This window comes from Panulirus ornatus, chromosome 14, assembly GCF_036320965.1.
Source record: "Panulirus ornatus isolate Po-2019 chromosome 14, ASM3632096v1, whole genome shotgun sequence".
NCBI classification, from domain to species: domain Eukaryota; kingdom Metazoa; phylum Arthropoda; class Malacostraca; order Decapoda; family Palinuridae; genus Panulirus; species Panulirus ornatus.
Genome location: NC_092237.1, coordinates 47,961,943 through 47,989,472, shown reverse-complemented (window position 1 = coordinate 47,989,472; position 27,530 = coordinate 47,961,943). Strand labels below are relative to the sequence as shown.

The window sequence follows — 27,530 nt, the reverse complement described above, 5'->3', positions numbered from 1 at the left end:
CAGGCAGGTCCTTCACCCTGTGAAAGAGAAGTGAAGCAAGAGGTTGGAAAGCTACGTGAGGGTCCATGTCCTCCCAAGAAGCCCTAGTTCTCTTCGGATTAGTTTCACCCCGTGGCTGCTCCACAAGGTATAGTTTAGCGGGCAGTGAAGAGTAAGGTCATACCCATAGGTAGGAATCATTCCACAACTGCTGAGTCTAAACCTTGTCCCTATCTCCTGCACATATAAAAGACAGCAGGTTGGTACTGCGGTACATCAGTACGTCGGTGATGCTTCCAGCAAGATTGGCCCAAGCATAGACAACAACCACAATCCTATCTGATCAAATGGCGAAATTGGTCTATAGAGGACTATGTACTGTATGAACCAGAGACAGAGAGAGGGAGAGAGAGAGACAGAGAGAGAGAGAGAGAGACAGAGAGAGAGGAGACTTCACAACACCAATCTCCGAACTGCCAGACGTAAGAAAACGTCTGTATTTTTTCCTGTGCTTGTTCATGTATTAGTTATTGCAAGCTAGACGGTGGTATCAGCTTAACAGCTGTAATAGTTCCCTATGATTAATGAATGTGATCAGCTAGAACAAGTTAACTGCTAAATACGAACACGACTGAAGATGTGCGTCGTAGCAATAAGATCACAACAGATAAAGAGAAAGGGCAAGAAAACGCAAAATTTTTGTTTTGAAATGTTTGAGAACCTATTTCACAACGCTGATATTAATAAATTCTTTGAAATAATCAGGAATTGATCAACTAGAATAATGAATGTGAAGCAATGGTACGAGCACGATATTTGTCTGAGGCAACATAGACACGAGTTGCCAGTTTCTAATTTGTTGATTGTTTCATCAAGCCTTGCAACTTGTTTATATCCATATACATATATCAATACCAGTAGGTGTTAGTGCATATGTCTTTAACTATATATATTTTCTAAGTATTTCTTCGACTTCGCTTGCACTGAAGTAAAGCAAAAGGAAATTAGCTGTCAATCCGTGTATGAAAACAATATGGCGTGCGAAGGTGGCCTGTCGCCGGGGATAGTGTATTCCTCACGTTAAGACCAACAAAGAAACTAATAAAAAATAAAACATTACAAACGCGCTTGGCTTACGATCAAAACTTTTTCACTCTTAAGTACAGGTTTATAGTCAAGCCCAGATAATCTTAACCTGAAGAAAAAAGTGTTGATTTTAAGCCGGTTGCTTATAGTGACTAAGTCTGGATCTTCCAGTGTTGTTCTACCTTATATATAAAGTACAGATTACTGCAGATACGTTTCTAAGCCGAAACGCCGTTATTATGATTAATCCCTCCTCCAGTACGGTTTTGTAGCAAACATATGTGCCCCTCCTCATCCAGAGTAAATTCTGTAGCAAAACTGGCCAACAAATCACCCTGATATGAAAGATATCGTCATTTTTATACTTACTTTACACGGTCGAACAGCTCGTCGAGCCCGGTTGTCGAACTTACTTGTTGAAGCTTTCAGACACTACATCGAACCTCAGTGTGCCTCGTGCTAAAACAATGTCAACATGTCTCTCGACCAGGACGATTTGATAGCCATTGGTTTAGCAAGTGGCACTAAGAAGGAAAAAATGATCAAAGTGGACGAAGGACTGGCAACTAAAAAGAGATAAATATTCACACACCAACTTGCTTGATGATCTAAAAGTAGAGCCAGATGACTGGCATAATTATTTACGTCTGGATGAAGACACGTACATTGATCTACTGAGTCGTGTCAGCCCTTTCATTACTTATGAAGATACAAGTATGAGGAAGGCCATAACGCCACATGAGATACTGAGTGCCACGTTACGGTATTTAGCAACAGGAAGGTCACTTGATGATCTGAAATATTCAGCCATCATTTCCACCAGCTCTTTATCAGCTATCATACCAGAAACATGTGCTGCTCTCTACAAGGTTCTTCAAACAGACTATCTAAAGGTAATGAATAATTTGTAAGAGTTGTATATTCCTAAATGTTTATTGATAACATATGACAACTGAACTTTAGTAACATATAGTAAGCTTGGTAAAAATGAAAAAAATACTAATTAAACGTAGGGCATATGACATATCCTAAGGTTGAAAATTTGAAACTTAATGCGACATCTCGGAGTCATTTGTATTACTACTGCTGTTACTGCAGTAACTATACAGTGAGTTATTTGAAGGGATTGGTAGTGGTACCGTCTCTTGGTGTGTTGAAATTACTCGAGATGAGGAATTCAAATTCCCCATCTCTGCCTCAAAAAGTACATCATTTATGAGTTTTCTAGTTATTATTGCAGTGCGCTGGTCCATTGCAAGTATCCTACGTGTGACGTAGCTCCCGAAGTGATCCATACCAGACATATCTTTATGTACAGAGTCGTCTAGTTTTCTTGCCACGGTATCCAATATTTGATAAGATTTAGAGAGACCTTTGCGTGGACGTTTTACCTGCTGGCTCGTGCTGGGTGTAGCATTTTCCGTTTCATCTCTCTGCAATCTGAAAGTAAACATACATAAAATTAAACTAATAGTATATATATAATTCGTTTTCTTATATTTCAGTTTCCTACCTCAGTGGCTGAGTGGCAAATTATTGGACGAGAGTTTGAGTCAAGATGGAACTTCCCGAACTGTGTCGGGGCTGTTGAAGGCAAACATGTACGGATCACGCCACCGTGACCAGATTGTGGATCATATTTTTGGAACTACAAAGGGTACAACAGCCTTGTTTTACTGGGAGTGGTTAATGCAAACTATGAATTCACCATGGCTGACATAGGGACAAACGACGTGTATCAGATGGAGGGGTTATTGAAAACACAGAGTTTGGAAAACGTCTTTCAAATGGGAGACTTAATCTTCCAGAGGACGCTACCCCTGTTACATTTAATTGTAACTTGCCTTACGTTTTTGTAGGAGATGAAGCATTTGCACTGAGACCTTATTTTATGATACCTTATCCTCAAAAGGATTTGAATGCAGAGAATAGGATCTTTAACTACAGACTGTCTAGAGCAAGGAGAGTGGTCGAAAATGCTTTTGGAATAATGGCTTCTAGATTTAGAATTTTCTATACATCAATAAATCTGAAATTATCCAGTATTGAAAAGGTTGTTATGGCATGTGTTGTCCTTCACAATTATTTAAGAATGACTTGCCCTTCAGAATATTCTCCTTCAGAATGCTTCCATAGCGATGATATTTCAAACAGAATAACTGTGCCAGGGTTATCAGTTCATCCTAATTCTGTTGCAAGTTTAGCTCACTGACAAAGGAATACGAAACTATTCCCAAAGGGCTAAAGACGTACGTGTGAAATTTAAAGAATTCTTTTATAATGAGGGTGCAGTACCATGGCAAAAAGTCTTCGTGTAAATAAAATAATAAAGTGTAGGCCTAGGCTACTGTATTGTGTAAAGACATTATACAACTATTAAAATAAACGTACTGTATTACTTTGTTGAGATAAAGTATTTGTAAATGAATTACATTGATCTACTTTCTGTAAATAAAATATAAAGTATATGAGTTCTTTGTCACTTACATCAGCATTCATGTTGTCAATATCCACCAGATTAGAGCAGCTCTCTCGCGGGACGTCCTGATCGAAAACAAACATCATCTCCTCATAATACCAAAGAGAAGACGTATATATATATCATCTGCTGAGGTCCCAGACTTCTTCGAGTTTTCAATTTTCTTGTACTCTCTCCTAAAACTTGCTCGTCAGGAGTTGATTTTCTTGATCACGGCGTGCCGTGTGCAGTCAGGCTCGAGTTCTTACAATATTTCCTGCGGAGCCGCTAGCCCTTTGTTTCTGGCTACTTTATTGGAATAGTCTTTTGATTTAACCTTCCATAAAGCTGGATGATCCCGATATGTATGTATGAATTCAAGTACGACTTCCTTCTCATTCCTCTTTTCATTAATGGCTGCCATTATTCCTTTCCTCGCTGATGTTTCCCTAGTAGGTTTCAAGCACAATTGAGGTTCGATGCTCGACACCCGTTCACTCGTTCAAACCGTTCGTTGGACAATGAAGCCTCGCCCACAAAAGTCAAGATGAGCCTGACTTTCATCGAGCCGTTCGACGAGCGCGCTCGACCGCCAAATTTCCCGTTCACACGCTCGAACATCACTTCAAACACGTGGTTGTCGAACCGGGCTCGACGAGCTGTTCGACCGTGTAAACCCGCCTTTAAAGGTAAAGATACATTCTTTCGTAAAGCCTGACTCTAATTCGCTCTAACAAGCCTCAAAACTTGCCATGGAAGCATCATACGTGCTTGCTTTGCTGACAGCCAAGGCTTGGGCGCCCCAGGTTCTCATAATTGCGAAGAATGTTGGATGGCAAAGCTGTCGCTGCCATCAAAACAATTTCCAGTTCAACCAATACTGTTGCTCGGAGTGTAAATGAAACAGCAACCCAAGTTGTACTGTACGTTATGAACAATACTGTAGCTGATAAGTGATTTGCACTCCAGCCACACTGACGAAGCCACAGATGTGTCAGGTGACGCACAGTTATGATATATGTTGGCCACTCCAATACTGAACTGGGCGTTCGTGATCATATGCTCGGATGCAGAAGTGTAAAACGAGATATCACAGAAGAGGAACTCTTCACATGACTCGCCACTTCGGTCAGTGGTGAACGTGGTCGGCAGCAGGTGAGGTGCGTCGATATATCCAGGTACGTGACGCAAGTCCCGACCGTCGGCAGGGGACAGTAGCCCCGTTGCTCGCGTCGTCATATTAAACTCATATATGCAAATATAACGTATTGCCTGAGCCACCAGCAGGCAGTGGCGTCTCAGGAAATAATGAGTCACTCTGCGTGATACCCTGTGCACTGATGTGAAAGTTGTGACTTTCATCAAAGCTCAAGGTTGGAAATTCTCTTCTTTCTCAAATGATGTGTGAGGAAGCGGGTTCTTCCCAAGCAAGCAGCCCTCCTTGATGCACACAAACACACGGTGGCTCTCTCTCTCTCTCTCAAGGAAGCATCCTAACACATCCATATGAAGCAAGACATGACATGGTACTTTTTATTCGTGAAAGGAAGTCTGGTATGGAAAACTACTTCCAGGATTATGCCTGACTCTGCCAGCTGGCTTGCCGCGCAGACCTATTTAGCGAGCTAAGTGAACTGATTCACCAGCTTCTGAGTTTCGACTGGAATATATTCAAGACACAAGTGGGAGAGAGAGATTTTCACAGACATGATACTTTGGTTCTACTGTGTTAAAGATGGGATCTTCGAGCCATTACAGACTTAGTGAAGACCTTGAAGATAAACCACCTCAGCTCTGTGTAAGAGTGAAGGCCAGTATAATGGAACAATCGAACCAACTCACTGTTGCATTACTGAAATTTTTTTCTAAGACTAAACTTCTCAATACCAGTTTTCAGTGGGTCACACACCCCATCAGTGACAAAGCCTCAGCTAACGGCTCTCCCCGTGGACAAGGAGGAGAAACTCCGTGATTTGTCTGCCCACTCACGAAAACTGCGTGTTTAAGGAACATACAATTGGTGACATTTGGCACATTGCTCTCAGCAAGTTCCGGGAACTATGTGAAATCGCCATCACATCACTTCTCCTATTCTCAACTACCGCCTTGTGTTACCAAGGGATCCTCCCTAGCCTTGACGACCATAATTGGCCGGCAGCGGAAGTCGCCTTCACCCTGCATCCGCCATCATCCCGGGCCATCAGCAACACCCGCCCTCTGTTGCTGTCGACAAAATCGCACGCTCCACAGCGCTGTGAGTCAACGTTTGTCAACCAGGGGGCAGCAAGTGTCACTCTGCCCCCCCCCCCCCCCCCCCCCACTCCTAGACCGTCTTACGTCATCAATTATGTAGAAATAGCGATTACAGCAATATATTTTTTTCTTTGCATTTAACATTTTCTTCTTGTATACCGGTATATACAGAATGAGACACCAATTATACCTACATAGTCCTATACATATAGCCCGAGAAGTATCATTTTGTAATTGATGTTTCGTTACCCTAATTCTGTATTCGAGTTGAAGCGAGCTTGAATATTGTATAATCAGAGTGCAAGCCAATTTCATTATACTAATACAAATCCATACGAAACTTGTTGCTTCTTGCAGTGCCTTGTGCTGGTTTTCTGTTATTCTGCTGAAATGAACTACGTCGGTCGTGCTGAGGATCACGTGTGACTAAGTGTTGAGTGATCCCACTGCCGAAGGTCAACAAGGATGTCTCGTAAGTGGGTGGACAGTGCAGACAACTTCTGTTATGTTTGTGGGGAGGTAACTTCTACCTCACAGAAGCGGGCCATAACCCCAATAATCAGGAAAGCCTACAATCTTTACTTTGGCTGTAGAGTTGGGCACCATGACAAGAGCTGGGCCCCTCACGTTTGCTGCAATGCTTGTGCAACAAACCTTCGCAGTTGGTTAAACCGCAAAAGGCGATCAATGCCTTTTGCCGTACCCATGTTGTGGGGGGAGCCAACAGATCACGCCAGTGACTATTACTTCTGTATGGTGCCTCCAGTCCGGCAAGGTATTTCCAAGAAGAAAAAGTGGACTTTAAGCTATCCAAATATACCATCTGCTATGCGCCCGGTGCCCCACGGTACAGGACTTCCCCTCCTGGAGCCTCCACACTCGTTTCCCCTTGGAATCAGAGGACAAACAGGATGACGAAGTTCGTGAAAGGCGTGAGCCCAAAACATCAATAGATCCTGATTTCACACCAAACGCGACGACGTCTGCTGAACCACACAGGATCACGGAGAGTGAAATAAACGACCTGGTCATAGATCTGGAACTGACGAAGAGTAAGGCAGAAGAGCCGTCGGGCTTCCAGACTACGGCAGTGGAATCTCCTTGATGAAAATGTGACAGTGTCTGTCTTTTTTGTGACCGTCACAAAGATTTACCAGAGCAGATGGAGCTCAGCGATGTTAGCAGCGGACCATGGCTGGATGGTAAGGAAGGAAGGATGCTCCTGAACCCGTATACAAGCGACAGATGAGCCGTCGAGTTTCATCGAGGTAAGACAGTGACTGCACACCCTGTGTCATCAATTTTAAGTGTAAAATACATGTAAAAGGTAAGGTAGGGAATTTTTCTTGGAAACTGTAGCCAATCTAGCGTTTTCAGCGTCATTTTCGTGTTCAGCGTCCCAAAATCCTTCTGTTCCGAATCATTTGTTGATCAGCGGTGGGGGTGTATCACAGAGATGCAGTGTGCCGCCGCATCACCTTGTGTAACGTCGCCTTGGCCGCGATTTCCCGAGCCAGTTGCCACCACCACTCACACGGCAGGCAAGGCTCAAAGTTCCAACTCCATTGCATGAAATAGTCGCCCGTACAAACGGAGCGGAAGCGCGGTTCATGGCATCTCCCAAGGGTTTACGGACGTAGAAAGCATCATACTGATTCAACGATGTTAGGGGCTATTTTCCTATTCGGACTTCTGAAGAACTATTCCTTAATGCCACAACGTGGAGGAAGCAGGCTTTGGACTACTTTTTGTTTGAAGACTCATGTTTGGCCAGGTTCTTGTATGATCAGCAGACACGGATGCTGTGGCCCGACTCAGAGGATATATATATATATATATATATATATATATATATATATATATATATATATATATATATATATATATATATATATATATATGACAGCTAGAGAATGAGTGTGAACGAATGTGGCCTTTGTTGTCTTTTCCTAGCGCTACCTCGCACGCATGCGGGGGGAGGGGGTTGTCATTTCATGTGTGGCGGGGTGGCGACGGGAATGAATAAAGGCAGAAAGTATGAATTATGTACATGTGTATATAAGTATATGTTGGTGTATGTATATATATGTATACGTTGAAATGTATAGGTATGTATATGTGCGTGTGTGGACGTGTATGTATATACATGTGTATGTGGGTGGGTGGGACCATTCTTTCGTCTGTTTCCTTGCGCTACCTCGCTAACGCGGGAGACAGCGACAAAGTATAACAATAGTATAATATATATATATATATATATATATATATATATATATATATATATATATATATATATATATATATATATATACCTATGGTATTCTATACTTCCTATTGAAACTTAATAAGACGTAATGTGGTATTTTTCGAGTCACATTTATTTTATCCTGTAACATAAATTGTTGAAAAAAGGTGAACCCAGAGATGATTCATGGTATATAATAATCAGCATCTCATTTGGGATATCACCCTCCTCAACTTGAAAACTATCAATACTTTCCCCAAAATGATAAGTTCCCTCATGTAAATTACTGAGTTTAATGATTAAGGCGCAGTTTCTTGGCCTTTAGTTCATTCTAGTCTCTTTTTTACCGCGCCCACACGATGGGTAAATTCAATACTTCTTGCAAAAAGAATTACAATGGAAATTGAATTATTCTCGATTTAGATAAATGACAGATTATGAGTGAAAACATTGCTGACAGATCTGAAGGTCAAATTTCCTGTTTTGCAAGCCATGTGGAGGGTTGTGTGACGCGCTGCTGGCTGAGTTGGTGGGGGACGGAATGGCGGCTCCATGCATGCGCAGGACTGACGGTCGCCACCATCTACCACGCAGCACGTTGGCCCTAGCCTCGCTCGCTCTCTCTCTCTCTCTCTCTCTCTGGCGCGCAGCTGTTTTCCCTTTGTTAAAGGGTTATATTTCCGTGTTTAATTTTAAGTACAGATTCATAATAATCATGATTAGAATACTAAAAAACGAAGGTATCGCTAGACTTGGTCACAACGCATCTATTACTGAAAACGTGACTCAACCTCGAAAGTTTTGTTAAGAAATGGTAGGTATAATCAAATGGTAGAGGACCAAAATGAGCTAATGTACTCAAAGAATAAATGCCTAAACCCTGAGTACGTTAAACGAAACGACTTGTACACCAAGACAGCACTGGGGTTTGATGGTTGGTTGGTTGGTTAGGCTTCGCCCTTTCCACTTCGGGCGTTAAAAGATACACTCTCGATATGGCCCATGTGCTGGGGATTGATGGAAAACTTGTCACAAGCATAATGGCTGTTGAAAAATCATATCTAACTTCTCTTATTTGTGCTAGTGAGAAAGGGAACGGAAACACGGGTGACGCAATTTTTTATTAATAAACATGCCTGCTGGAGTGGTGCAGGGGAGTGGCCTATATTTCAACATATCTTACGACTCTGCTGGGGTTCCTCTAGCTGTCAGTTTACTGTAAAGACTGGTGGCTGTGGTGGACCCTGTGGGGCTTTGTGGTAGCTGGTGGCCTCGTTCTGGAGATGTGGCTTTCATGGCCGCGATTTATATCATCATTATTATTAAGTGGCTTTCATGGCCGCGATTTATATCATCATTATTATTAAGAGGCTTTCATGGCCGCGATTTATATCATCATTATTATTATGTTATGATAATATATTATATTTACCGTATCGTTTCAGTGAGTGAAAGGCACTGGTAGGCGAAGAATCCACGATCCGTGTCTTAAACTGCTGGTAGTTTTTAAATATAAAATAGGATTTCGTTTTAGTTTAGAGACTAAATGTGGCTGGTGCAAGCCCATTTAAAAGCCAGTAGGCACTGGTGGTGTTTTCGTGGCTGACTAATCATTACAGTGGTACCCTGGTGGAAATCTAAATACGGATGGACTCCCGGTTGTAAAGGTCAGGGTCATCTACCTAATGGGGTACCTACCGTGTGACTTGGAGTTTGTTAGCCAATGTCACACGACGTCCCTTGTCGATATCCAATGTCTGTACTTGGGTCGACTTATGTCAATGGATTAAAGTTAGATCGTTGTCAAAGAGATAATGTAGGACACCTGTGATTGGGAAATGACGCTACACAGGCGAAAATTATATGAAATCACGACTCTGTGACATCACGCCCATGCGCGACTTTATCGTCGATGCTTGAAATGTAACGAAATGGCTGAGCCTGCGGCACTCCGTCTTTAATCGAGAACAAATCTCATAGCTGTTGAGCTCCGAAGGTTTTTCAGGATGGAGTATGATGGCTCCTTAAAGACAACTTTTTTGTTGTTATTATTTCTGGACAAGATGGAAAAGATACAAAACTTTTGCTTCCAGTAATAGAGTGCTGATAGTTTTTTAAAGAGTAAGTGATACAAATGTATAGATATCAATGAATTCAAACAGCAACAGATCATTGGATCCTAACGAGGCTGTCTGTGATGGTGGAAGAAAACGGAAACTCATGGATAATTGTGATAAAGTAGAAAGACATACAGATTTTTCAAAGAGAAAATGCTGTAAACTTTTCATACAACTGATGAGGCTCTAATAATGTTAGTTGTGGATTTTAAGCGAAATATTTATCGTCTATATTTTACATGTATCTGTGGTACTGTTTTTAGCTGCTTTAATTAGTAAATTAGTGTTGGCGATTGTCCAGTGTATGAAGAAAGTTCATAAACATATCTTAATAACATCAGGGTTTCTGAATATTAATAAACCCTCATCCAGTAAGGATGAAGGTTCCCGAAGCTTGCCAAAGAGAAAGGAGGCCAGTCAAAAACTCCAAATATATGAGGCGAGTCATTCCGAGGTACGTGCAAATGTTTGAGCTTTCTCTTCTATGCTTTCCTACAAATGAAATCATTTTGAATGGAAAGAAAGATATCCCTTGGATGGTCAAGAGATTATCCACTAACAAAAGAAACAGGAATATTTGCAAGACAAGGAAGAACTGCAAGATATGGCAACAAAGGCATGCGATCTGCCGAATAATTTCAATCAGTTCTCTTACAATAACTTCCACTGTTCAAGATAACACTCGGGTGATATTCCTCCCAGCTGATTCTACGATAAAGGAAAATTGAAACGTGGTAAAGTTTCCATTGTTACTTGCTGTTCTTCCACAACAGGCATCAAGGACAAACACTGAGGTGAGGTGGAAATACCACAGTCACGTCGGCTGTTACAAGGAAGAAATTCTGCTTCCGGATATTATTCCGTATACCACCTCAAATACTCCACCTCTCTCTCTCTCTCTCTCTCTCTCTCTCTCTCTCTCTCTCTCTCTCTCTCTCATATATATATATATATATATATATATATATATATATATATATATATATATATATATATATATATATGTGGTATACCAGGGTCGACGTGCTGTCAATGGATTGAATCAGGGCATGTGAAGCGTTTGGGGTAAACCATGGAGAGTTCTGTGGGGCCTGGATGTGGAAAGGGAGTTGTGGTTTCGGGCATTATTGCATGACAGCTAGAGACTGAGTGTGAACGAATGGGGCCTTTGTTGCCTTTTCCTAGCGCTACCTCGCACACATGAGGGGGGAGGGGGATGTTATTCCATGTGTGGCGAGGTGGCGATGCGAATGAATGAAGGCAGTGTGAATTGTGTGCATGTGTATATATGTATATGTCTGTGTGTGTATATATATGTGTACATTGAGATGTATGGGTATGTATATTTGCGTGTGGGGACGTGTATGTATATACATGTGTATGGGGGTGGGTTGGGCCATTTTTTTCGTCTGTTTCCTTGCGCTACCTCGCACACGCGGGAGACAGCAACAAAGCAAAATAAATAAATAAAATAAAAAAAAATTATATATATATATATATATATATATATATATATATATATATATATATATATATTTCCTATGAGTCCACGGGGAAAATGAAACACGATAAATTCCCAAGTGCACTTCCGTGTAATAATCACATCTTCAGGGGAGACACAAGAGAGAAATATATTAGTCAGTTTATATATATATATATATATATATATATATATATATATATATATATATATATATATATATATATATATATATATTTCTTTCAAACTATTCGCCATTTCCCGCGTTAGCGAGGTAGCGTTAAGAACAGAGAACCGGGCCTTTGAGGGAATATCCTCACCTGGCCCCCTTCTTTGTTCCTTCTTTTGGAAAATTAAAAAAAAAATAATGAGAGGGGAGGATTTCCAGCCCCCCGCTCCCTCCCCTTTTAGTCGCCTTCTACGACACGCAGGGAATACGTGGGAAGTATTCTTTCTCCCCTATCCCCAGGGATAATATATATATATATATATATATATATATATATATATATATATATATATATATATATATATATATATATATATATGAAGGTGAAATCGCACTTCAGTAGTTCATACAATTTCGTTTAACATGTAATTTTTCTATACATGTGGCACGACATGTTTCGTGGAGGCAATCTGCCTCATCAGGTGCCAGTATTCAACAAAGTTGTATGATCGTAAATGGAAGAAAAAGAATACAGTCCAGGCGAAGAACTTTCACCACAAAGGAGTTCATACTTTCCCTGCTACTCAGTGTGAGGCATATCTCCCCGAGTCCTAAAAGAGTATGCCTCTGAGCTAGCTTGGATCTTTGTTCGCCTATTTCATCGACTAAAGACAACTTTTCGTTCATGGAAGCATTTGTTGGTGTTGCTAATTCACAGAAAATGAGATCATTCTAACCCTGCCAACTGTCGTCCCAGTGGTCTTATTTCTGTTGTACTCAAAGTGTTTGAAGATCTGTAACGCAATTTTTTTTAGGCACAGAGAATCCCATTCCCTTCTTTCTCATCATAAATACGGCTTTTGCAGAACAAAGTCCACAAGTGATCTATCCTGTCTGATTCACTTCTGGTCATCTGTGAGGAATTTTGGTTAAATTAACTGTCATGGCCTATGAATCCCTAAAGTATTTGACAAGATGTAGCATAAGTTTTTGTATTCTAAACTTTCCTTCTCTCTGCCTCTGTATTCCTCTCTATTCTGTAATGCACAGCTTCCTCTCTAACCCCATTCACTGCAGTAACTGTAGATGGAACTTTTTGATAAGCTATCAAAACTGGCGTCCTTATGGTTCTGCCGTGTTACCTACACTCGTTCTCTCTGTAAACGATCACATCAACTTACAACACTTCACTCTCACGCTGGAGATTTCACTCACACACCCCAGCTAACCATCTCCTCATTCTAATACTTTTTTTTTTTTATCGAACGGAACATATTTCCTCTTAATTTGAACCTGTGCAACAACTCGTAATAGTGAAGCATCAGCCTAGTCCAATTCGGTAGTACTTAAACACGATATATTCTTGTATTTCTTAATTAGTGCCACTCATTCCCCTCTGCAGTTCTAAAACGGTATAAATCAACCCTGTAATAACAAGCGTGTTGTTCATAATCATATCTTCCATTCTATAGTGGAAGCCCCACATAATCATACAATCTGCTTCGCGAAAGCTGGGGGTGTTGTATCAGTGCTGTAATTAATACCATTATTATCATTATCATTATCATTATCAATATTACTTTTATCAATATCATTATTAGTATTATTATCATTATCATTATTAGTATCATTATCATTATCATTATTATTATTTGTTATCAGCTATTACATATCTACAGTTTTTTTCCACTAATATGGAGAACTGATCATAAAGTTCGGGTGGTTCTTCGTCCACTTCTCTACCAGCAAGAGTGGAATGAAAAACCACCTGTCTCAATGCTCCAGGCATCACTTCGCTCCAACCATCTCTCCTCCTGTCCGCCGTGATGTTGCTGCCATGTCATTTAACGTATCATTTTGTGGCCACTGCTCTCGTGAGCTGTCTGTATGTGACCCACTTACTTGAACCCAAGGGACGTGTCTTTGCATGAAAACAATTGCCTGGATTTTTTTTTTTTTTTTTTTTTTTACCAGATTCATTGGATAAGACCCAAGCCAAGATACTTATTCTGGACGGTGCCCCTTGTCACACAGCCAAAATATTGACGCAGTAGTTTTAACTATTGTGAAGTGCCCGACTCCAGTTGTTGGCCAGGTAGTGGTGGCCCAGATATCAGTCCTACCGAGAAGCTCTGGTCTATTCTAAGGCGCCGCCTCCGTGACCGACACACGTCATCCGTCCTTAAGTTAGAAGCAGCCTTTATAAAGGTCTGCTGGACTTTATCACTTGAGCTCCTCCACAATCTACCACACAGCGTTCTCAAAGACTTCAGGACGGCCTGAAGCGCCATGGGAGAACAACAACATTACAAACAGAAGAGGGAAGTGTCATTTTCCTTCAGTTTTATCAGCGAACGATAATAAAAAAAATGTGCCCTACTTAAAGCTTTCGTGGAGCAAAACGTCGTATTTTAGAAAAGGGAACGAAGTAAAATAAATAAATATATATATATATATATATATATATATATATATATATATATATATATATATATATATATATATATATATATATATGCAGACACACCTTTTCAAGTTTTGCGAAGATACAAGCTGCAAATGATTAAAATGAACTTTATTAATTCATAATTACCCCAGGATCTCTTTCTAAGAAAGTCTCAGTGTTACCTAGAATATATTTCTAGAGGCTCCTGCAGCCCAAGGCCGCTCTATTTCCAGTAGCATGGAACAGTGGACTCCTTTACAGTGAGTAGTTCGTTGACGAGACTGTATTCCCAATTAATTATACAACATCCCTGAAGGATACGATCCACTCTCGGTGTAACCCCAAGCAAGAGCCCACGTGACTTATCTCTCTCTACCCTGAACCCTTTCCACGGGCTTCCTGCACCTTCAGAGTTCTGCCAACCTAATCTTTTACGAGTTTCTCAGTGAAAATATGCTCCTTTCCCTCTGTTGACGACCACAAAACGTCGTCGAAGATGACTTTCCATTTTGCGGTCTAACCACATACAGGTGGAATCCGCAATCGCCTGGTCTGTATATATATCTATAACTCGTTAAACAGTTAAACAGAAGAAGGAGTCACGCGGGGAGTGTTCATCCTCCTCGAAGGCTCAGAGTGGGGTGCCTAAATGTGTGTGGATGTAACCAAGATGTGAAAAAAGGAGAGATAGGTAGTATGTTTGAGGAAAGGAACCTGGATGTTTTGGCTCTGAGTGAAACGAAGCTCAAGGGTAAAGGAGAAGAGTGGTTTGGGAATGTCTGGGGAGTAAAGTCAGGGGTTAGTGAGAGGACAAGAGCAAGGGAAGGAGTAGCAATACTCCTGAAACAGGAGTTGTGGGAGTATGTGATAGAATGTAAGAAAGTAAATTCTCGAATAATATGGGTAAAACTGAAAGTTGATGGAGAGAGGTGGGTGATTATTGGTGCATATGCACCTGGGCATGAGAAGAAAGATCATGAGAGGCAAGTGTTTTGGGAGCAGCTGAATGAGTGTGTTAGTGGTTTTGATGCACGAGACCGGGTTATAGTGATGGGTGATTTGAATGCAAAGGTGAGTAATGTGGCAGTTGAGGGAATAATTGGTATACATGGGGTGTTCAGTGTTGTCAATGGAAATGGTGAAGAGCTTGTAGATTTATGTGCTGAAAAAGGACTGATGATTGGGAATATCTGGTTTAAAAAGCGAGATATACGTAAGTACACTTATGTAAGTAGGAGAGATGGCCAAAGAGCGTTATTGGATTACGTGTTAATTGACAGGCGTGCGAAAGAGAGACTTTTGGATGTTAATGTGCTGAGAGGTGCAACTGGAGGGATGTCTGATCATTATCTTGTGGAGGCTAAGGTGAAGATTTGTATGGGTTTTCAGAAAAGAAGAGTGAATGTTGGGGTGAAGAAGGTGGTGAGAGTAAGTGAGCTTGGGAAGGAGACCTGTGTGAGGAAGTACCAGGAGAGACTGTGTACAGAATGGAAAAAGGTGAGAACAATGGAAGTAAGGGGAGTGGGGGAGGAATGGGATGTATTTAGGGAGTCAGTGATGGATTGCGCAAAAGATGCTTGTGGCATGAGAAGAGTGGGAGGTGGGTTGATTAGAAAGGGTAGTGAGTGGTGGGATGAAGAAGTAAGAGTATTAGTGAAAGAGAAGAGAGAGGCATTTGGACGATTTTTGCAGGGAAAAAATGCAATTGAGTGGGAGATGTATAAAAGAAAGAGACAGGAGGTCAAGAGAAAGGTGCAAGAGGTGAAAAAAGGGCAAATGAGAGTTGGGGTGAGAGAGTGTCATTAAATTTTAGGGAAAATAAAAAGATGTTCTGGAAGGAGGTAAATAAAGTGCGTAAGACAAGGGAGCAAATGGGAACTTTAGTGAAGGGCGCAAATGGGGAGGTGATAACAAGTAGTGGTGATGTGAGAAGGAGATGGAGTGAGTATTTTGAAGGTTTGTTGAATGTGTCTGATGATAGAGTGGCAGATATAGGGTGTTTTGGTCGAGGTGGTGTGCAAAGTGAGAGGGTTAGGGAAAACGATTTGGTAAACAGAGAAGAGGTAGTGAAAGCTTTGCGGAAGATGAAAGCCGGCAAGGCAGCAGGTTTGGATGGTATTGCAGTGGAATTTATTAAAAAAGGGGGTGACTGTATTGTTGACTGGTTGGTAAGGTTATTTAATGTATGTATGACTCATGGTGAGGTGCCTGAGGATTGGAGGAATGCGTGCATAGTGCCATTGTACAAAGGAAAAGGGGATAAGAGTGAGTGCTCAAATTACAGAGGTATAAGTTTGTTGAGTATTCCTGGTAAATTGTATGGGAGGGTATTGATTGAGAGGGTGAAGGCATGTACAGAGCATCAGATTGGGGAAGAGCAGTGTGGTTTCAGAAGTGGTAGAGGATGTGTGGATCAGGTGTTTGCTTTGAAGAATGTATGTGAGAAATACTTAGAAAAGCAAATGGATTTGTATGTAGCATTTATGGATCTGGAGAAGGCATATGATAGAGTTGATAGAGATGCTCTGTGGAAGGTATTAAGAATATATGGTGTGGGAGGCAAGTTGTTAGAAGCAGTGAAAAGTTTTTATCGAGGATGTAAGGCATGTGTACGTGTAGGAAGAGAGGAAAGTGATTGGTTCTCAGTGAATGTAGGTTTGCGGCAGGGGTGTGTGATGTCTCCATGGTTGTTTAATTTGTTTATGGATGGGGTTGTTAGGGAGGTAAAGGCAAGAGTTTTGGAAAGAGGGGCAAGTATGAAGTCTGTTGGGGATGAGAGAGCTTGGGAAGTGAGTCAGTTGTTGTTCGCTGATGATACAGCGCTGGTGGCTGATTCATGTGAGAAACTGCAGAAGCTGGTGACGGAGTTTGATAAAGTGTGTGGAAGAAGAAAGTTAAGAGTAAATGTGAATAAGAGCAAGGTTATTAGGTACAGTAGGGTTGAGGGTCAAGTAAATTGGGAGGTGAGTTTGAATGGAGAAAAACTGGAGGAAGTGAAGTGTTTTAGATATCTGGGAGTGGATCTGTCAGCGGATGGAACCATGGAAGCGGAAGTGGATCATAGGGTGGGGGAGGGGGCGAAAATTCTGGGAGCCTTGAAGAATGTGTGGAAGTCGAGAACATTATCTCGGAAAGCAAAAATGGGTATGTTTGAAGGAATAGTGGTTCCAACAATGTTGTATGGTTGCGAGGCGTGGGCTATGGATAGAGTTGTGCGCAGGAGGATGGATGTGCTGGAAATGAGATGTCTGAGGACAATGTGTGGTGTGAGGTGGTTTGATCGAGTAAGTAACGTAAGGGTGAGAGAGATGTGTGGAAATAAAAAGAGCGTGGTTGAGAGAGCAGTAGAGGGTGTTTTGAAATGGTTTGGGCACATGGAGAGAATGAGTGAGGAAAGGTTGACCAAGAGGATATATGTGTCGGAGGTGGAGGGAACGAGGAGAAGAGGGAGACCAAATTGGAGGTGGAAAGATGGAGTGAAAAAGATTTTGTGTGATCGGGGCCTGAACTTGCAGGAGGGTGAAAGGAGGGCAAGGAATAGAGTGAATTGGAGCAATGTGGTATACCGGGGTTGACGTGCTGTCAGTGGATTGAATCAAGACATGTGAAGCGTCTGGGGTAAACCATGGAAAGCTGTGTAGGTATGTATATTTGCGTGTGTGGACGTATGTATATACATGTGTATGGGGGGGGGGGGTTGGGCCATTTCTTTCGTCTGTTTCCTTGCGCTACCTCGCAAACGCGGGAGACAGCGACAAAGTATAAAAAAAAAAAAAAAAAAAAACTCGTTAAGCATTCTGCAACAGTGCATAGAGAAAATTATGGTTGCGAGTGCTGTATATCATGAGAAAGATTAAAAATGACATTGATAAGTTGAAGAGAAATCCTAGCAATGAGTATAGTTAATGCAAAGATGTCACCTTCGGATATAACAAACGCTTCGCTTGACTGGCTCGTGTCAAGTGAACTATTATTGTATCTTTAGCCAAACATTCTCCCTTTATCCTTGATTTCATGGAAAGAAAGAAGTTTGGCAATCTTTCTTCTGTAATTTTACTTCAACTGATCGTATATTTATGACCATAATCATACGGATGGGAGTGGAAAATTCCAGAAGCTTCTGCGCCTTTGGCAGCAGACCATCGCCTCATCTCCCTCGCCGCACCGCCGCCGCCGCCGCCGCCAACGTGCTTCAAGGAGTTACCAGCTCGTAATTAATGATAGTTTCGTTTCATGTAACTGTACGAAATTTTTGTGATAGGTCTCATATACTTCTCGTATATAAAGAGTATCCAAGTTAGAAGATTGATAAATAGTGCTAAATTCTGACAGGTTGTTGAAGGAAAAAAGTCTCGTTTAATATACGAAGGAAACGCCATCAACAAGTATCCCCCGTGATCCACATTATGTCATACACGTTGCCACATCTCCACGTTCTTTGTAAGAGATCGTGTATAAAAGCCAATTGAACTTGTTCACTATATATATATATATATATATATATATATATATATATATATATATATATATATATATATATATATTCTCTCTGCTTGCTCAAAGTTACACCGAAATGTAGTCAACTTTTCTGTTCAGAACGATGTTCATGGGAGTAAGTTCGCCACCGTTGTGACTGACTTTACGAACGGCAACATCCGAGAAGAATTTCTGACACTACACCTAAAATCTACCCTGCCATGATGGTTAAAGCCACTGGTATAAGCATTCCCCATGCAAATATTCTTAAGTGCAATTACATTTATAACTGCACGGTTGTGTTTATGGATTCAGACGGTTGGTTATAGGGTGGACCCTGCCTAGCATGGGCCAAGAAGCCTCTTGCAGTGTCCTCGCCTCTTATGTTTTTATGTATTACTCTCATTGTTACACTGTGCACGACATAGACTAGATAGTGGCCTTGTCCAAATACATCCTAACTGTGCATATGTAACTTCATTGTATTTCCCAAACTATGTAACTTGCATTCATTATATGTCTGTTGTACATTAAGCCCTGATTTTTTGTACATACGTCATATATCAGCTCTAAAAGCCTACATGCAAGTGGTATGGACAACGGAGAGCTTCAGGCATGCCGGTGCGTGGGGTGGATACAGAAGATGATGATGTAAGTCTGGGCGGAGCATCTGTGCCACAGAGCCTTCAGGTGATTGGCTGCCTGCGGTTCAAGTGGCGCCTCGGCATAGTGGACAAGGCCATCATTGATAATACTGCAGTGGTGCCATTTGCTGAAAATTACCTATACCCATTCCAAATGTCTATTGGAAATGACTTTTTTTTCTGGAGATCTCTGCCTTGTAACACACAGGCTCATATAACTATCCAGTTCAGAGGACACTGGGGTACGAAATCATGAAGATCTGCATATTGATGCTTGCACAAACGCCCATGCGTCACAGTTTGCGGCTGGTTATCTAGTGAAAGTCTAAGAAACCCTCGCGTGCTGAGTGACATAATGAATTATCTTCTAGTTGAAAACTACCACTATAAATATGCTTGATGTATTGAAGACATTCCTCAGCTGGTATGAGAAAATATATATGTGCCTGAAGTACACAAGTACCAGTTCATGCCATACAGCATTGATGCAAAAGGTGTCAAAGCTGTGCACCCTTCTACCAGCCAGCTCATACGCAAGAATTATAAGACCAAAACCATCTTCCTCCCAGCCAATATTACATCTCTTGCTTAAGTGCCTGGTGGTGGTGCTGGAGGAAGGAATGGATCAAGATTATACAGAAACCAGGGGCGAAAGACCTCAGGAGAACTCCAAGGCCTGAAACATCTAAGACACCATCATCACTGTGCAGAGGCCAAGCGAATGGTTGACTTCAGAGAATTGTCAGAAGAATGAGTTCAGCAGCTTTTTATAACGAGGTATTCAAACTTGATAAGGTTCGATCTTTTACAGCAACAGCATCAACGGGTGGTACAGCACAAGAAAAGCACACTTCTCAAACTTTTGCCTCCTAGAAAAATGTCATCATACTGAGAGAGAGAGAGTGAAGCAAAGAATAATATTTCTGAAGCACGTTTAAAACCATGTGACCCATGGCGCAGGGAGGCCGTGGGAAACGTGGGGTAAGTTGCCAGACGCACGATCTTTGTAGCCAGATGAACGAGAACATCTTTGTAGGAGCAGACTTACAGGATATATTTCAGAATTTCTTCTAAATTGTTTAACGTCCTATGCCTGTCTGACACTAGCAATTTAGCGGATTGGTGATAATTTCATTTCACAAGGAATATCGCTAGAATATATACTAAGTAGCGATGACAAGAAAATGCTATTCAGCTTCTTTTACATGACCTGAAAACATGAATGCTTACGTCCATTACCTCTTAAAAATTGAGAAATTCCCCTGTTGGGTCTATACTCACAGTACCTGGGTAAGGATGTTAAACTTTTGTATACGCTAGTTGGAAAATGCTGCATATTTACTTGCATTATTTTATGTTGCTAATCTCCTTACAGTTATTCTTGGTATGACATTTATATAACTGTGGAAGGAAAAATCATGCATAGAATATAAACGTTAACATTTTTGTGGCTGTGTTCAGTGAATGTATAATTCTTGAACAAACAGATTTATTGGAAACATTTATATGCTGTCGTCACATACACAAATGATCCACCAACCATAATAACATCAGAGTCTATTTGGAAGTAGTTTATGCATTATCACAAAAAAGTATGACATTTTTTATCAAGGTAGCTTGATTACAAAGAAAATCAAATTAGTTTTTGCTACATGATCTCATTCAATGCATGTCATTATTATTCTTTCTACGAGTGAAATGAAACTGATAGATTCTGAGCGAAAACCACGTAGAAGTGACATTCTAACTAAATGGTCAGTACGTGAGCAAACCTTGTGTGAAAGCAAGTGTTCACAAAGCAACCAATCAGGCAGACCTCATCATCCCACAAAGAAAATGATTCAATGTGGGAGGAATGGCGTGGTCGGTGCAGGGGGCTCGAAAATTACTCATGGAGAAATTTCCTCAGAGCTTGGGCGGTGAGTCTCTTGGCTGAATCATCCTTAGTTACTCAGATTTCGTATCGAGTATTTTAGGGCCAGGAAGTACATTGTATTCGTGTACATCATACACTTTTCGATAACCCTAAAACCCCGGTTTTTGTGCAGATCTTACAAAACACTGATATCGGAGCAGTCCGCAAACATGGCCCTAGCCAGGATGGGAAATACATGCTCGAGAGGGACCAGGTAACGTGCACGTGTTCCGCCGCTCTGCTTCTAGCGTCACCTGCCTCCCGCCATCGACCGGGAACATTCCAGACTTTTACAACGGGACACGAAGGGAAGGCCTGTCCATACACCTGGACATGGACATTCGGTCTCAGGTGGAGAGAGAGAGAGAGAGAGAGAGAGAGAGAGAGAGAGAGAGAGAGAGAGAGAGAGAGAGAATATTTCCTTTTCTAGTTTAAACATTTCTTTCGTTGTCATTTAGTGTATCTGTCCGAGGTTACTTTAATCATTGCATTTATCTTACATGCCCCTTCATCTCTGAAGATGTTAAGTAGTATCTGAAATATACATACACTGCTGTACTTCATTAGGGGAAATCTAAGTATAATCACGATAATCACAATATATATTATTAGCCAAGTACAACTTTGATAAACTGAATTCTTTTTATTCTTGAAGCTAATGTTGTTTATCGTCATAAAAGAGAATTCATCATACAATCTCACACTGTTCTCTTTGAATCAGCTCATGACTCGGCCGTTTAGGAACAGATGGCAAGGGCCTGGCAAATCTTGATCAAGGTGATCCCGAGTCAGTGCTATTGTGTGTATGCTGCCTACTGTATTCTCATTAAGCCAGAATTTGTACCGTACATGTCAAATGTACCTAAAAAAAGAAAATAAAAATGAAGTATCAAATCTCGTTCCCATCTGATCGGTTTTTCCATGAGTCATTCAGCCTTGCGTCATGCTGACATATAAAGTGTACATTTTCCCTTTGAATCTTTTAGGTCCGTGTATCTTAGCTTCCAAACATGTCATATTATAATCAGGTAAGAATAAATAAAGAATAACCAGCATGTCAGACTGCGCAGCAATTGCTTGATATCAATATATGGGTATATTCCATTTATCATTTCGCTGAAACATTATTTTAGACTGCATTAAAAACATTGTTTTGCTGCTAAGTTTACAGTCACATCCATCAGAATTATACCTTTGTGAGAAATTATTTCCTCATATAATCGACTTTTTGTTAACTTTGGTACACAAAATTGCGAAAACTCTGTCATCCTCTCGTCGATATACTGTACCCACAGACGCTGTGTGGTTGCTTTATATACCTAAGTCCAGCGTTCTGTGTTCTCAATATCCGAGAAACTTTGAAAAGAAAAACATTCATAGCTTTTTAGCTCACCGAATATTCACTGAAGCTTACATGGCTTCAAATTGGGGAGGGCCTGTCAACCCAGCAGAACCAGTTACCTCGGACCTCAAGCGGCATCACGAGGAATGTCACCCCTGAATGAGTTTATATGGGAGAAAAAAGTAAACATTTACCAATGATCGATTATAACATTTCCAATGTTCACAGGTTGTTTTGGGCCTTATAAATCAACTGTCTGGGTCATTAAGGTCATCATCGTTATCAACAGAAAAATGGTGAACACCTTCAGAAATTGTGTATAATTCTGAGACCACTTACATTAACTATTCACATGGCCCACCATGGGAATTGTCACCACTTCGGCAGCCATTCCATCAACAGTTGCCAGACAACATCATTATATTAGGCAAAGCTCGAAGTCCCAACTCATAACGTGTGATACTAATCCGAAGAAGTACAATCCACAATCATCCATTACTCATTCCTTCCAATGCAAGGTTTAAGTATTTCATCCGTATGTTTAACCCGAGATACTCGAGAAGTATTCTAACTATGCCAACTGAACTCGTATGTCAGTTACGTAATAATATATCTAGACGGCCTGGTGGTGGGTCCTGTGCCAACGGCCACATATTGGATAGCAGTGCACAATGAACGCTGCAATGTGTGGTAAAAAAAAAAAAAAATAAATAAATCAATGCCATGAAATTTGTGTTTACGTCTGGAGTGCTGATATGCAGCCCCTCCGCCACTGCGCTGGCAGACGTACAAAACATCACCGAGAGCTGAAAAATATTGTGCCAAACCAATTTCAAATTACTTAATGTTGCTTTCTCAACAAAATGAATATCCTTTCAATGAAGAAGAAAACAGACATCTATCATAGACACCCATTTAGCAGAGGACAGCCACATTGGAACTATACTTGCAGCGCCAGTGCGCCATACACAAGTCAGGTTCGGTACCACAGTTCCTCGAGGTTACCGGCGAAGGTGAAAGTAGTTTGTCAAGCAAAATTGCACGATATTTAATATTCACACTACCGCTAGACTATCAGTTTTAGTGAGAAGGGATAATAAAGTGAATAACCTTCAAAAAATAAATTTCTGTCGATTAACACTGAACGAAAAAGTTGAAATTAAGGGCAGAGGAAGACCAACGCCAAATTTAAGTATACAGCAGACTAGTAAAAGCAGGAGTAAGGAATATTTACGTCATTTCAATAGTAATATCTATGAAAAAATTGACTGGATCTGTGGCTGTGATGAAACTAATTCCTTATTTTGCTTTCCATGTTTACTCCTCGGCGGGGATGCATCTTGGACAAAGAGCGGCGTTAGTGACGTGAGACGTTTGCCACAGAAAATCAGAAAACATGAGCAGTCAACTAAACATATTAATAACACGGTCGACTTATCACTATTGGGCAGAGTTAATACTACAAATCAAATGAACACAACATATCAGTTTTCAGTGCATAATGAATTAGTAAGAACGGAAAGAGGTGTATTATCAAAAATTATAAATTGCATAAAATTTTGTGGAAAGTTTGAGTTACCACTCAGAGTACACGATGAAACCAAAAGATAAAAAAATCTAGAAGTATTTCGTGGCTTACGTGACTTCGTTTGCGAACAAGATTCTAGTTTTGACACTCAACACGACAACAGTTCTAAAAGGAACATGTAAGACAGTACAGAATGAACTCTTGGATTTAATGCTAAGCATATGTCAATCTCACATCAAAGAAGTAAGTAAAGCGGAATATGTGGCAATTATGTGTAATGAAACTACTGATGTTTATGATAAAACGCACAAGGTAGTTGTTCTGAGGTATGAACTACAAGGGAAGCCTGTTGAAAGATTCTGGGGATTTTTAAGCCCAGCTAATCAAACGCCAGAAGCTTTAGCAGAACTTTTGCTTAATGAGCTCCGTACTTTAATATGTAATAACCCAGACAAGCTTATTGCACAAACCTATGATGCAGCTGTTCTATGTGGAGCTGAAATGGGTGTTCCAACAAGAATTAAAGAAAATTACAAAAATGCCCATTTCATTCATTGTTACGCGCACCAGCTCGACTTAATTGTTGAAAAGGCAACATCACTGAATAGCAGCGTTAGAGTATTCTTTAATAGTTTGTCAAAAATATTAGCATTTTTTTCGAGAGCCCAAAGGACAGCTGCATTGGAGAAGTTTGTTGGTAGAGAGGCAAAGCCATCCTGCATACAACGGAATTCTAAAAGCAGGGTAGTCTGTGCTATAAATGAGATGAAAGATGCTTTCATTGAATGCTGCAGCACCTTAGAGACATGTAAATCGAAAGATGCGGGTTTTGCTGCTGCATGTATTAAAAGAACATTAAATGATCCTGAATTTGAATTTTGGCTTGATTTTTTCTCTAAATTAATGCCTCATATTGACAATCTGGTTTCCCAGATTCAATCTGCGTATGTTGATGCCAACAAGGTTGCTGTTTCTTTAAATACATTAGATTCCGCAATACAAAAAATACGAGATGAATATGAAGAAATAAGAGATGTAGCCTCAACCAGTAAGAGTAGAAAATGTTTAACAGATAAATCAGCTGCTGTAAAGGAAGTCTGTGATGCGATTTTGCTGCAATGCAGAGAAAGATTAAAGTTTATTAATCATTTGGAAGCAAGTAAACTACTTACTGCAGATAACTTTCCATCATACGCTAAAGATTTCCCGTGTTATGAGCTCACTCAAGCTGTTGACGCGTATCCCATGCGCGAGAGAGAGAAACTTAGAGCGGAACTTAAGTATGTTTACACGAGGCAAGACTTGTGTAACACAGAAAATCTCTTGGACATAATGAAAGTCATGAACGATAGCCACTTACAATCGACATTCTCTGAGGCTGTAAAGCTCTTAAAGATTCTAATAATAACACCGATGGTAACTGGAGAATCAGGAAGATGTTCCTCAACCATGAAGATAATCAAATCTTTTATGCGTAATAACATAATGGACGACAGATTGTCAGCCTTAGCAATGCTATCCATTGAAAATCAGATGATCACAGAAATAAAAGAATTTAATGAAAAAGTTATGAATACCTTTGTTACATCAAAGAGACGTCGTCTAGATATTAATTCAAGTAATCTGCTCTGTATAAATGATCTAAGGACTATCTACACGCATTGTAAAGCTGAGGTAAGTAACCATTTATCAGGTGTATTTTTTTCTTTTTTTGGTTATGATACATTCCCTCTAATTTGCCGTTTCGAGCCGTCGGTCAACGAAAGTTAATAATTTTCTTATTGATTGGAATAATCATCTGATCTTACTGATAATAAACGAAAGGTGATAATTTTTTTTCTCTGATATGAATAATCACTTGATCATTGCTGATAATGAACGAAAGTTGATCATTTTCTCGCTGACAAAAAATTATTTGATCATCACACTGATGATAGTCCAATGAATACTATACATAAACTTCGGAACTCGAAGCCAATGATTTCTTCCAGCTTGTTACATAGGGAGTTAAAAATTACATCATACGCCAAATCACAATCAGATATTCATGAAATTATAAGCCCAGCAGAATTGCTCCTTCGTCGAGTGAGAAAAGTTTAAGACCCCATTTTGAATTACCTCAATGTTAGCTGAAGGAGGGAGCAACAGGCACCTCACGCTTTGTTAAGGCCAGAATTCACTTTACAGTGAAGTCTTCTTAGAGGTTGTAATGATCTAATTAGCTAAGAAAAACATTCATCCCTCGGGGACTGATACATCGATACAGGATATAATTACTGACTTGGCAGCTCCAGGCGTACCTCATCCTAAGTCTGATACGTACCAAGTCACCTTTGGAACCTATTACCATGTGTGGCTTGTTCATATTCATATTTCGACTCGAACTGTAAACAGCTTTTGAAAACCAGCTTGATCTATCTGCACCACCGTCTTATACAATAATCTTTCACTATGCACGCCTCTACATCAAAATTATGCTCCTTGTCCACCCAAAATATATTTTCAAAGGCGATACACAGTTGAAGATTATTGCAGGTAAAAGAATATAACGCTTTCAAGGTGAAATTATCGTACATGTGGTCGCTGAGACTAGTGTTTCTAACGGTGTGACCACCAGCAAGTTGACATCTGGGACTGGTTTAGAAATCCTTCCACTGAAGCTACATCAGACATAATGCGGCTTATAATCCAAGACAAGAGGCTGACTGACCCGCTGCGATGGCAGTTGGAAATTAAATTACGTGGAAATGGCAGCACCTGACATTTTTTTAATACAACGGATTAAAAACGAATAACCTCAAACAGCGGAAAAGGTAATCCTTCAGTTGGCTGCATCTTACCTGTTCCAGCTTGGGTCAATCACGCACATGGACATGAGGTCCGAGAAAAAAAGACTGCAAACAACTAAGTAAATAATAGAATATTTATCTAATGGTCCTAATAAATGGGAACCTCTAAATTATTCATTCCTTAATCTAAAAGTAATAGAAACCTTCGGGTTTGCTTGTATTTCTTCCTATTTTCTCTTGGAAATTCAACACAAGTTTTATAACGCAAAATTAATCGTTTCACTGTTAGACTTTTGCAATATTTTAGTCGTAAATTGTTACACGAGGTTAGGGACATACTTTCCTTGTCTTTTTTCCTTCCGAGTCAACAACACTTGGTGTCACATGCCATCCTACGCAGGTGAAAATAATGAACAACAGGCCAGCTACATTCGATGGAAGAAAATTATACAAAACCCACAAATCTAGTTGATTAATTCAAGACTAACCCCAACCAAATCTTTAGTACCTCCGTACACCCCCCCCCCCTTCCCAAGGTAAGCAGACCCCATCCTAGTTAACATGAATGATGTATTATTTACCTTGAACAGTTACCCAACTTAC

The 27,530-nt window shown here is 40.5% G+C and overlaps 1 protein-coding gene across 4 annotated transcripts in view; it reads left to right on the top strand.

The window, feature by feature from the left end:
• Window positions 1-27,530, top strand: part of LOC139753384 (zinc finger MYM-type protein 1-like) — a 42,652-nt gene that overhangs the window by 4,576 nt on the left and 10,546 nt on the right. Inside the window, exon 1 of one of the 4 annotated variants that reach the window (XM_071669820.1) lies at window positions 20,199-20,334. The exons of 1 other annotated variant lie outside the window; for it this stretch is intronic. In XM_071669820.1, coding sequence (XP_071525921.1) covers window positions 20,305-20,334 — 30 coding nt within the window. In that variant the 5' untranslated portion in view covers window positions 20,199-20,304. Of the gene's footprint in view, window positions 1-20,198; window positions 20,335-23,165; window positions 25,813-27,530 lie in introns of those variants that run through there. 2 more of the 4 variants (XR_011713700.1, XM_071669817.1) reach the window with 2 other exon arrangements.